This window comes from Ptychodera flava, chromosome 16, assembly GCF_041260155.1.
Source record: "Ptychodera flava strain L36383 chromosome 16, AS_Pfla_20210202, whole genome shotgun sequence".
Lineage (NCBI taxonomy): Eukaryota > Metazoa > Hemichordata > Enteropneusta > Ptychoderidae > Ptychodera > Ptychodera flava.
The window spans coordinates 18,474,915-18,488,779 of NC_091943.1; the positions used below are offsets into that span (position 1 = coordinate 18,474,915).

The 13,865-nt window shown below is 40.1% G+C and overlaps 1 protein-coding gene across 1 annotated transcript in view; it reads left to right on the top strand.

Moving 5' to 3' along the window:
- The first annotated feature begins 4,136 nt into the window (after window positions 1-4,136).
- LOC139115012 (serine-rich adhesin for platelets-like) overlaps window positions 4,137-13,865 on the top strand; it is a 38,495-nt gene continuing 28,766 nt past the window's right edge. The window contains exon 1 of the mRNA XM_070676921.1: window positions 4,137-4,280. Coding sequence (XP_070533022.1) covers window positions 4,137-4,280 — 144 coding nt within the window. The remainder of the gene's footprint in view (window positions 4,281-13,865) is intronic.

A 13,865-nucleotide genomic window follows, 5' to 3' on the forward strand; every position in this document is an offset into this window, starting at 1 on the left:
CTTCTTACAGCGGTTTTACGGCAGAGATGAAAGGGAAGTTGAACTTCCGCTCTTTGGCAATACTTGTACATAAATGTGATTGAGTTTAAAGCCGACTCAATCGCTTTGTATTATGCCGATTCGAATCATTCAATTACCGTGGACATTTTACGAACGGAGAGAGACGAGGGTAACCCATTAGTGGACTTAGATTCTGTATCGGTCGATATTAACCGCTAAAGTGGTCAAAGCAACGTGTTATGGCGAAAACTCATTTTTTCTTAACGGGTAATATTGCTAGTCTAATTCTACTGACGTAGAACTTCAATATATTGTTGAGTGAATGGAAAACCTGGGTGTGAAGCTCTGTCGTAACCATGTTTAAAGTTGTAGATGCGGTTCCTGTGTGTTGATGCCATATAATATTGACAAGACTTGAGCTGACGACAAGTCTTGAGCTGACGACAACTCTTATCATAAATAATTTAGAATCACGCTTAAGTATTCGATTTTTCGTAAATGTAAAAAAATATCGTTTATTGGAAATTTTGTTAAAAGATATCAGACAAGATGTATGAAGGATAGGCTACCAATGACGTCATTTCATGTCCCTAGTCCTGTGTAACGGAAGCACTCGATCGTGGCTAAGACAAAATCCAGACACATACTCTGGTTCAGTTTTATCATCCCGCGCTTATAGAGTTCACACACAGCTTGTATCACTATGTTTTATGGCCCACCATTATTGCGATAATTGATTTATAAGTTTGTGTCAATATGGCTTCCGTCATCATAGACCTTGTTCTGTACTCTTGGGATAAAGTTCACTGAGGTGAATTGCATATCATCGTGTCCATACGTAGATTAGATCGGCTGCGTCACACGCCGCCGATCAACACGATCATGGAAGTACGGCCGGCATGATAATCACCATCTGCTGGACATGCCGTTTTATTATAGGGCTTTCTTATGAACAGTTTTGCGACAATTTACGAGAGAAAATGTCATTTGAGTCACAAATGTCAATGGCTTTAGAAGTATTTTGAAACACATATCCCTTTACGGCTTCGTCATGATGTAAATAAGGCGTAAGAAAAATATTGTGTGTGTGTCCGTTAACAAGTCCTCAGGAAATAGGGTAGGTCGGGCGGGAACATTTTTTTTCGATTTCAGTGTAACCCATCAAAAACAGCAACGTTTTGCAAAATCATGTGTGAATTTTGAAAGTGAGAAAACAGAGTGTCGGGTCGAAGAGTTTTTAACATAATAGGTCGGTTTTACCGGAAACACATGTATTTTTTATTTGGCCGAAGCGTGTATGTCATCGCGGAGAAGGATGTGTTCACACTTTTCGAAACACCTGACATCATTTCTTGTAATATCTTTTGCAATGCTGACGCCCGTAAGCCGTTAGTCGCAAAAGTTGTGATTAGATTTTTTGATATATGGGCTGCAGTTTATGACTCATTACGCAGACTAAACATGCCACACACGTGTGTATTTTATTACAACCTGACATCCATAGAGAATGTGCCGTCTTAAGCGTTGCCGTAACCCGTACTGTATATGAAGGATTTGAAGCATCCTTCGAAAACCTTTACAATTATTTAATGAAATTTCAGAAGACCCGTCTTTTCCACAGTCATCAGAGCCATTCGTATTTTGTGACCTCATTCAACATTTGCATGTTCCGAGTTGCATCTAAAAGCAATTAAAAATTAAGCAACGTCTTCACGACGCCAATTGTTGCTCGGATGGGATAAGAAGTACTTAGCCGGGCGGCACTTTATGAATGCAGTAAACGTGAAAAAGAACAAAGTATTTTCCGTGTGTTCTGCTGGCATTCACACTTAGCGTTCACGCAGAATGCGCCTAGGAGACATACATTCGGACTCTGAATATTCGTTTCTGATCTATCGATGGTTGGGCTTATTTTAAAGCTCTTTGAGTAAGAAAAATTTGCACCGTCTTAGTTTTGTGAAAATTAAAAAAAAAAACCATTTTTTGGGGATAGCGTCTATTTTCAATTTCAGCAAATATCTAATTCCAACATTTGCACTGTAACCTTCGACTTTCATTCTTGATTTTGAAAGAAAATGGTTGACAGTTTCCCTGAGGCAAGTTTGAGCAAAAGTTTAAAGTCTTTCAATTTAGAGGTGCGTACAACCTTATAGACGAAGGCGGGTCTTATGAATACAAAATGGCTGCGAGGTAACCACATCTGCCACATAGGCTGAGTGTAAGATGTATCTGATATGTAATCATGCTTGGTGTTTGAGGTTTTTGTAACCGACACGACAAACTCAAGACCAGGCCTACCCATCAAGGCATATTGCTGTCGGCACATCATCGGAAGCTTCCCGTTGCCAAGTGATAATCACTTCATCAGAGTAGAAACAGAGCAACTTTTTAAACTAATGGATGGGTTCCATGATAATGATGACAAGAAACACTCAGTTAAATCAATCATACGTTGTCACGGTCAGTGACTGAGACCTCGCCAGGATTCAAAACTACCCGTCAGCGAAGTAAACAAATGTGTGCTCACAGCAAGTGGAATGTGATGATACGAACGCTCTCAGGGGTTCTCTGGCTTAATTCGCTCATTAGTAAAAAATGCCTTATAAGTGCTTGAAATCTAAACAGTACCCTAACACTTAAAATCCCTTGCGATGATACGTTCGCAAATTGTACAGATCGGTGTAACAGCTATGAAAATTGGCTAATTAGGATAAATCAAACGGGTAAATAGCTCACTGCCTGGAAGCCCATAGATCAGAGACCTGAAAGAGACACAGACAACTTCCAAATCAAAATTTCCGTCCTATGTATTCGTGGATGTAAAGTATACATATGCGTGGTGGGGAATGGATATCCATATTTTACAACAATGAACACCGTAGATTGCAGCAGTGCTAGTGGATCTTGCCAATAATATATATTAGCTTGTCTGTCCTGGTTGTCAAAGTTAATTAATACGATCTGCATTGTTTAGCAGTCGGTTTTGATTTCCCGCGGCGGTTTTTGGGGTTAATTCAACTTAAAGCACATAACCTACACATTTGTTCATACTTGTCATTCAAGTTGAAATTTAATTATGCCTTGGGACATTTAAATAGTGAAGTTGCGGACAAAATTTACCAGAATGGTGTACAGAGATTAAATTTTCCCCGGTGCGTCCATTAATGCTCTCGTTCGGTTTGTCTTTTGCGACAGAGGGGAGCCCAAGAACTGCCTATGGCATCTGCCATTATAGGCGGGTGATAGTCTCTAGTAGGAGAAACTGGCTTTCGCGTACCTTTCGTGTAGACTTCAGGAGCCCTGACGTCCAGAGCGCCGACAATATCATCGCCCACGGTGTCCACATACTGATGTCGTGCCTTCCAATTGGGGCAGTTGAACTCATAAATTGACGAATAATTTGCTATTGCAAGTTAAGACCAACTTTGGGACATTTTTCACGTCTTATTTAGGCAAAGAAAGTCTTCCCGATGACCCACAACCTCGGTCTCGTTCTAAAATTAGAATATGAAGTTGTGTGGCCCCAGACAAGCGTTCTGTAGTCATTGTGCAATAATATCACTATCTTATTTATGTGTGTGTCGTTATTTAAAAATATTACAGGCAACTGAGCGCGTTCCTACGTAAAGACAGTAAAGTATTGGCCGATAAATTATTTTCAAGGATTTTCTATAAGTTGTCGTAATCTTAAAGATATACCTTATAAAGCCCGTCGTAAATTTTTAAGCTAAGAAAGACATTATTCATTTTCTTCGGTGGCCGAATGCGTATCAATTTTATAGGGTGATCGTAAAGGTGAGCTGTACAATGTATCATTGATATTGCTTAGCGTAGCAGACGTACAAGGTACCAGATTTCAGATCTTCTGAAGGGACTTTGACCAGATTAAGATTGAATTCCAAAGGCGCTGACCTGAGCTGCCCCCGCCCGTCACGAGTTCAGTAAATAGAGCGAGCTCCTGAGCGATGGCAACAAAGGACGTCAACGCCACTGTAAATTTACTCCAATCAACCACACAAAAGACGGCTTCCGTCCCTCGCCGCTGTGTTCCTCGACACGTTGATATACACACAGTTCAATTTGCTTTAACTTTTTTCCCCGCGTTTTTTTTCCCTCCCTGTCATAATTTATCCTTAATGCTGACCGAACGCGTCACCGTGGACACCCCCATCAGCTCCATGGAAACGGGAGTCGTCGGGTATGTGAGCGTGGCGCTCGACGATCTACCCGAGAGAATTACCGTCGGAGATGGACGAGTGTACAGCAGCCACAGACTTCAGGTGAGTGATTTGTTAAAACCATTTTCTGTAGCAAAAATCACTCTGATTAAAAAATGACGACAATTCTTTACATTGCGTTCGCCGACCCTCCACTAGTCCCGTCACAGTACGCGCGCAAGACTTACAAGACACATGCACGTTGTGTCGAGTGAGTTCTTGCAACGATTCGCATATTCTACATCTTTTGCTCAATGCGATTGTTGAAATCGTGTCAAGCGATTGAATAGAAAGGTGAGTATTTAAAATTTTATTTCATACTTTCCTTGTCGTATGAACGGATTTGGAGGAGACGATCGATGTTTTGGTTGATAAAGAACATCGGGCAACTTAACAAGGCAATCGTTTCACGTTAAAATGCTTTCTACAGTACGTCGAGTTTCAATTATGAGTGAAGACTTATGGAAATGTATTTGATTTCAATTCTTCATCTTTCAAGTGCGTTTTGTTTGTTTTTTAATGATTGGAAGCTGAAATAAATTGCAGTCAATGTATCAGTCAATGACAACTTGATGATAGATTGGTTTACTGACCGGATTTGTTTTCACGCTCTCTTGAAAAATGCGACTCGAAGAAGTTTACCGCGTGTGTTCTATACTGAGTGCCCTTTTTTCGACCGTTGTCAAATGCTGGACAACTGTCATGAAAATGTCTCGCCGGTGCGCCACGTTTTTAATGTGCTGTTAGTGTGTATCTATGTGCTTAAAAGTCCGACCATCCATCAACCAACATATATCCCCCACCCCTCTCATCCGTGCATGCATAAAGCACACTGTATTGCACAAAAGTGAGCAATTCTCCTGCCGCTCACTACGATCACATCGGAACTGCTTGTAGTTGGAGAACATGTATCAGTTATGATTTATGGCGAAGCATATAGTTGATAGGTTGGTGAATCTTTCCCTTTGACAGCAGACTGATCGCCTAATTTGTTTTGACTGGCTAACTGTGTCACTATGTTTTATTTAAATCGCCCTGTACAAACGGCAAATTGCCAAAGTAGGTTTTTTTTTAGTAAATTATGCATATCGACGTCTGTAGGAGCCGAGCCGACCTGTCTGATACTACTTGCCATGTAATCGATAGGCACAGAAATGAGGGTGCTTCTCTCGACCCTTTAATATCTAACACAATACATCTTTCAAGTGTGATTGTATGGAAATCACATTTTCAATTTATGATGTATCATCTTGAAAGCTTCCTAAATACAGCCTTACTGTGAGCGCCTTATTTCAACAGGGGCTGTTACTTTGCGGCGCCAAACAAATTCTCGTTTCGCAAATTCACCTCGATGTGCGTGTTCGTAGTACAGGTTGCCCTACTTGTGCGAGACGTACTTCGTGAAATTAAGTGTTCTCGAAGTGATCGGTGTACTTTTGTGAAAATCGCCGCTGAGCCGTGAGTTAATCTGGGATGACTTCCGCGAGTCTCTCCACCGATTAGCCTGTTAAAAACTTCGATCGGGTGAACTAAGAACGCGTGGAGCGCTTGTTATTCCATGCGTATACCCGGATCGACTTTTTTGATGGAATTTGTAAGAGGGAAAAAAATATATTTCGCAAATCGTCAACTTACAGGCGCTGGGAAAAAAACTAATTGCAAATTAAAGCCGAGTGGCACATGATGTGGTTTCAAGATATTGATTGAAAACATCGGCCGTGATTTCGCAACGATCACGTCAAACAATCAGACGTGATTTACGCGCGCAGACTAACGAAGCTCTGGGGTTTGGACACAAATTACACCTGGCACACGGCAATTGCTTTTTACTTCAGTATATCCGGATTCCAGACAAAAGCATAGATTTTTTTTACCGGAGGGGTTCGTGCCTGTGAATAAGTACAACAGCACTTCTCTGTAAAAGGGATAGAGAATTCCGTATGTGACTGTCTGTCCCCGATCCGAGTCTCTTTGGCAAGAACTGCACGCTCACTGCTATGGAAACTGCCACAGATTAAAGTATTGTACGCGCTCGTTGACCCATCCAAAGCTCCAAGGTGGTATGCATGCGAGACAATTTTACCAGGCGACGGCAGATTGCGCCTCAAAATATGTGACGTCACGAATGACCGCGTTGCATCATCTGGGCCAGGTAAACATAACGATATCTGTGGCATAAGAGGAATATAGCTAAGTGATTGATTTAAGTGTTCTGAAAGAAGGGTTAAATTTTCATTAATGGTAAGAGATGCCTCCCCGCTTTATCTATTAAGCTATCCTCTATTCGATGTGAAATATTGTCTTGAAATTCTCTTGTTCTGATTCAGACGGTTTTTTTTGGAGCAGAGATCGACAAAAGGAGATCAAATAGTACACTCCGGGGTTAAATGTAAATTTTCAGTTGGCTGCAAGCCACCGTTTCGATTTGTCTCTCCCATTATTCCTAATTTCAAGAAATCTTCAACGAGGCAGGGAAGAACCAGATCGTTTCCGACGTCTGCTACGATTTCCGATATCTGTTCTAGGTGTGTACATCGACTGACCCGTCCGGCATGAAATTTTATTTGACGTTTCAATTAGTTACAGGAAGTGGTGCGGATTGAATCTTTTTGGTTCTGTTGCAAACGAGATGACGTCACGATTGTCATTCTCATACTGTCCGGGGGGACACACACCTATTTTGGCGAATTCGAATCAGGGGATCGCCTACGCACGGGGAACTTGAAACTCATCTTGCTGAAATAAGTAGCAGAAACATAGGTCTTTCGCAGAAGGCATATTGAATCGCAAATACTATAGTATTCTTGGTAAATAATTATCGCTTAGAATTGATCCTTCTTTCGACGCGACGCTTTCCTTCGCTGTTTTTTATTACACGATAACGAGGACCAATCAATATAGTCGATTTCTTTTGCATAACATCTAAGAAAAAAATAGTTCCTATCTCGAAATTGTAACTCGTTTCTAGGGATGACGTCATCACGCATGATTTTTGTTTATTTGCAGCCTCAAAACATCACTATGTAAACCCATTTTCGAGAGGAGAATGATATTTTTGTTATTTGTAAACCTTTTCTGGATTAACAAATAACGGTGATTCCCCATGCCCTTACAGCTTTTGAAATCAACAACAGCTACAATAATTCATATGAACGTTAAGGCGGCAAAGTTTACTTGTACCCGCTTAACATTCACAAAAGAAACGCACGTTAGAAAAATGAAGGGACAATAACAGTAACTTTTGATAAAATTTCATTAATCTTCTTCTCCAAAACGAGTCAATTTTCAACCTCTTTCGCCCAAAGACACGTTGATATACATCAGTTATAGCCTCGCAAGCACAACGCATCGAACGTGAACGTCATGCAATTCTATGATAATTGACAAATGAAATAAGGTTGGCTGTAAAATTCAGTTGTTGAAGATGACCTTTGACATGTCCCACATAGAGGCTGTGTTACAATTTGTAACATAGGCATTTTGAAGTGAATTAGGGAGTAAAACAAAAAACTATTTGACAAACAGGAGAGAAACTTACAGTATAAGCTACATTAAAAGTCACAGCTACAGGGGCTTTGAACCTTCAACGCTTCAACCAAATCGTTGCGGACCGGTCCAACAGCTTTCGAGGGTCCCTCAACCTTTACAGACATTATCAAAAAACAATAAAAAATTCAGTGCAGTTCTTAGCGTAGAGGCAAACTGAAATACTCAATGCAACCTGGGAAAATATTGCACTAAGACCGAGAGTAAAAATAACACGCCGAAGGAAATTGACGTATGTCTCTTGAGAAAAATATGAAATGCATGAGCAATTGAAAGCTCAGGTATTACTGATTCTTGAGATAATAAAATATGATTGATAGGCCTTGGAAGACAGACAGAATAATTGAGATACATATATATGGATCGGTCTCACGAGATTTCGAAACTTATAAAATGATTAATGCGCGGCATATTCTGAGCTTGTTGCCGAATAATTTCGATCGTTGAGTTCCGTAAAGTGGATGCGATACTCGGTGTAATTGTGGCCAGTGTTTGTTTAGCAGTAGCCAACCCCTCGAGCTGCGAGCCAATTTGTCATTACATTCGCGTTTTGACTGCGAGCAATGCACATTGCAAACACTTGAGAGAAGACTTCGGAATCGATCAGAGGCTTGCACAGTATGGCGGCATTACGTCCCGGTGGACTCCGAAACCTGTCGCAACGACGAGATCTCGCGGGACGGGTGCCAGCTGTGTCCCTGACGTTTGTCAATCGACCACATTTTTTGTTTGCTTCTGTAATCTCACTCAAATGAAATAAGATCGCACTTCTTACACTCAACTTCGATTGTACAACTTGACGTCAAGACGGAGCACAAAAATTCAGCAACGTTAGCCGGTTACACGATATGGCGGATGCGGACGAATAACTCATCTTGACTGACTTTGCAAACTTTCTAATGTGAAAAGGCTATAGAACCCTGTCACAAAAACTCTCTATAGTAGATGGACGCTGTCTTTGTTGCTGACTGATAACTAAGAAAAAATTCTGTCGAAAACAGAAATGCCTACAAAGGAAGTCTATTCATTAGCTTTGCCAAACCGCATAATATAGATTTAGTTTCGGAAATTATTTTAGACCGTAGTAATAAGTTAAAACGACGTTTCCCAATCGAACGTGTCTGTCCAAATCTCAAAATTAACATACAACATTTGCATATTGACTTTACTTAAAAACTGGTTGGATGACCGAAATTAATCAATAAATAATTTCTTCAAATTTAGCAAAATATTTCCATGCAGTACCGTGTCAGGGCGCCATGGAGTTCTGGAATGGTTTCACAATTCCTGATTAATTTGCCTTATTCAAAACCTGTATGCCCAGGCGAATTGCATAATTTGTGAACCCACTACTATGAACATCACGTGAAATATAAAAGGCAACGCATGTAATGGCTATTTGCGATCGGTTTTGCATATTTTCAGATCTCGGTAAGCGTGCTTGTTACTGGTTTCAAAAATAATGATTCTGCCTGCTCAAGGTTCTTCATCGTTCCGACAATGGGAGCCGTCAATTCATCATTTTAAGTTTCTATGCACATTGTTAATCTGTTATTGCAGTTGATTCCCGTGTCCTTGTATTTATCCTACGCTCAATTTATAATCAGATATTGGTAAAATAATTGATTCTGAAGAAAACAGACGTTTCTTAGCGTATATTTATCCTCAATTTGGCGCACCGAACGTCTGAACGCTTCGCTTGGTTCGGCGAACTGTTAAATCACTGATTCACTGACAGTTCCAGAAATTAATATCGAAGTCTGAGGACGTACACTGTCAAATTACATTCTCGCCAACCACTGTTTGGGAATATAGTTACTTTGAGCAAATAGAGACGATAGGATAATTATCAAACTGTCACTCCGTGTGTACCCGTGAAGAGACGTATATCTTTTCGGGCGCTCTTGCGTGAATTCAACCGCGAAATGTTGAACCACAGATCGACTGTAAACGTGCAGGGATCAAGAACGTACCGAGACTAAACACGGAGATTCAGTGCATTTGCCTTCGGAACTAAATCAAGCCGTTCGACAGGGAGTTTTATTTTTGTTAACGTCAGATAATCAGGAGTCAAAGGTCAGATACCGGGAGCGACGGGTTCACCTGAAAGGTCTGACCCGGGAGCTTAAGTTAGAATACACCTAGGGACACATATTCGGACTCGATACTTCCTTTTTAGTTTTACTGGTCTTGTGCGCTCATTTTAATGCTCGTGGAGTAAGTGACGTTTCTTCGTCTTGTATTTGTGAAAACCGAAAATGAAATTTCCGCAACGGAGGAATGGCGGCCATCGAGTTCATGTGTAGGTAAATGTTTAGGTAACCCGTTCCTCTTCTTTTGCCAAACTTTGCACTGTGACCCTTGATGTTTTTTGATTTTTAGGAGAATGGTTCAAAGTTTCTTCGCGAGGAAAGCTTGAGCAAAAGTTTAAGTCAGTCAGTTTCGGGGAGCATACTACCCTAAAATACAGAGCTGTTACACGATTGCCATTCCTGTGTTTGCTGCGATCACAAATTCCATTCAATGCAATACACACACTCGGGTCTATCTTCGTTCTGAGAGCAACGAAAAAGCTGCGTCGCGCTTTATGCAAACGTCGTACTAATATCTGCTTAAGGTAGTATGCGCCTCGAAAGTGAAGGCCTTAAACTTGTTCTTAAACTTTGCTCAATGAAACGTTCGACCATTACCAAAATAACAATAAAAATCATTGATCACAGTGCAAAATTTGGTACTAGAGAGACAAATTACGCATGATTTCCCGATATTTTAATTCAAAATGGCCGACATCACTGTGATAACTCCATAGAGAAAAATAAAATTTTCGATTTCAAAAAAAACTAAGACAGTGAAAACTTTTCTTACACCAAGAGCTTTAAAATGAACCCCCCCCCCCCAAGTGATAGGTCAGAAGAGAATTGATAAAATTTGAAATCCCGAATATCTATCCCCGAGGCGCGTTCTACCTTAAAAAATCCTTCGATCACAAACATTGTGTATGTTTTCGGCCGTGAAACGGACACCTGTTGAATTACTATAGCTTTGAAGGAATCCTATCAGTTTTTTATAACATATGATATTATCGAATAAATCCGTCAATTTGTACAGGGTCGGCCGGGTGAATCGCTCATAACGACGGCCACGTGACAGGAACGCTAACGCGCTTCCATCCATAGCGTGAAAATCGATTTCACGGCCCGGCCAACACCAATTATCCTCAAAATAGGAAACATGTGATGAAGGTTTGCCTTTAGAACAGCCTTGGTTAAGTGACATCCTTTTCGAATAACGATAGTATTAACGTTTCAAATGATAAGCTACTTATCGAGTCTGTAATTCACCGGCAAGTGATTTGGTCATATGGCCTATAATAAAAAAATGACAGTTTCCTAAAATGCACAATGTCCGGATCGAGTTTAAAAGTAACTTAAAGTGGTTGGTTTTGGTTTATTTGTTGCCATTTCGAAAAATGAACATCAGCTAACGTTCCCTTTGTCTTCGAAGAACATTTTAATGTCCTTTGTGCACGAGCTTGTAAACATAGCTGTGATGAAGCGTTTTATAACTATGGCCAATCTTTGGAAGATAAAGTTTGCAAGGCTTGACTTTGAAGAGAGAACACGCCCGGCATATAGAGCACATATTTTCCGGACGACGCTAGTTCATAGAATCTTACCATTTTTTGGGATAACATTATGGCTTGTGTGAAATCATTTTGAAACCCAGAAATAGCATCATTCCGTAGTAATGAGTATCGTTATCGATTCCAGCCAAAATAAAAACTGTCGTAATTTGCAAACGTGCTTCTCTATCATATTGTAACTCTTCGTGGCGATTTTTTGAACAAGAAAAGTTAAAAGGAAACCGTCGTCGGAACTGCGCCTGTGCAAGTTTCTTGTTTACAAACGATGTAGTTCGTGCACGATATCTTGATGCACCTCATCATCATAGCTGCAACATAAAATTATAAATCACAGGGTCATATATTGAACCATCTGGCGAAACTGTGACACAAGCGCAGTTTTTAACCGGAAAATACAGCAAATATCCAATATTCCAATAACTAAAAAAACACAATTGGAACTAATTTGGGATAATTGGATCTTCATATTGTTTAAGTTTCACAAAAGTGTTAGGTGCTCTATAGCTGAATGTTGCAAACTCATGAACACAAGTGTGTAACTTAAAAAGAAAAGCAGATGAGATTACATTGGCAGATTAAATCGACATTACTTCACCATCCAATTATCCCAAATTAGTTCCAATCGTGTTATAAAGTTGCACAAAGTCTATTAAGATATCTTGAAGGAGCAGTTGGAAAAATGTGGCAAGGGTACATTTAAAAACTCTTTCATATTGCGCATTTAAAATGCCCTGTTGAAGATAAACTGTGCCTCGGGCCCGGAACATCTCTAACTTTTACAGTACAGTTTTAGTCGGCGCTAATTTTAAAGCTTATGGAGTCGATAAAGACTACACCCGCTTATGTTTTGATAATCGCAAACTTTATTTTCCCGACTGACTTTAAACAGAAGTTGCGCCATTTTGAATTTCAAATTTCGGTTAATATCACGTGGTCTGTTTCTCTAATTCCAAAATTTGCACCGTTAGCCCTGATTTTCCTTCTTTATTTGGTAAGAGAATTGTTGAAAGTTATATCGAGGCAAATTTGAATGAAAGTTTAAGTTTTTCACTTTCATGGCGCGTAATACCTTAAGGTAGATCGCGCCTCGGGGATAGATATTCGGAAATAGTCGAAAGATTCATTAAGGAAAGTTTGAGCTAAAGTTTAAGTCTTATACTTTCAAGGCGCATAATACCTTAACACGAAAACGATATTTGGCAGTAGTAAGAATTGATTTATCTGTAACTACCGTTGTTGCGTTATTAATTCAAAATTGATTTGGTTGACTCGGTGCTTGGGTGAAACCATCGTTTCATCGTAACCCGAAGGTGAAATGTCAATATTAATATTCGATTTTGCGAAAATCACGAATGTTTATCCCGCAGGGAGCTTTTTTATTTTCCAACACACACAACCCCTGCCAGTACAGTGGCGTTTTAAGCGCAATGTAAGAGCGGCTAAAAATGAAAAAAACATTATCGAGGCGGGTGACTCGATCTGTGCTTATTGAATACCAAATCGTGTTTTTTGTCACTGTTTTTCAAGACTCAAGTTTGATGCGCCACGATGCTGAGTTTTACAAAGATCTGTATTGTATATGGGCTTAGGCAATGCGTTCAAGTTCACAGATGTGTTTTCTGTATTTTTGTAGTCAAACTTGAACTGCAATTTTGGCTATCGTTTCTCTCACAAAAGGGTTAACGATCAAACTTAGTTTTAAAGTTTAAACTGCCTATGCAACAGACAAAGCTTAAGACAAGCAGACATCAAAACAAAACATCAAAACATCAAAAATGGGCATCAAAAGTCACTGCTGTGAATGAGGATCATATCTCTATAGCAGTGCGTAGCGTCCTTGAGATGTAATTCCAACCTCGATTGTGACAGCGCTGCTCGCCATAAAGCTCGGCGAGATTTTGATTGCTACTACACATTCTTCCAAGATTGTTTCCCCTCGAGTGAAATTATTCCTTGAATAGATACGCAGCCTTGTCTTCAATTTCCGACAAGTGAGAAAACGACATCTTTAATCATTTCTTGCCTCTTTCTTTGAGCAATGCACACAACAATAACGACACGTACCATAACCATTGATTGTTTAGGAATATTAGTCAACCTTTCATCCAAATCGCGCGCACGAATCGCGGAAGTTCCTCCACGAAACGCACAAAGATTATTTCTTTGTCCTCTGCAATTACCAGCCAAATTTTCTCAACAGCCTTCAATTCCTAACTGATGTTCGACATAATAATTGGTTAGTTCTTCCTTGCCGAGAATTTTAATGAGCAGGTCAGATCGGGCAGAGCTGTGCGTTACTTATGACGTTCATCAGAACATCAGACTGGTTTGATAAAGCGATCTTAAGTGAAGACAGCTGGCATTGAGGAAGTAGAAGTACCTTTTTTCATCTGAAATTTGAAATTAGTGACCTGCGCTCGGCTCAATGTCATGACCATACTTGAGATGCTATTATTCTG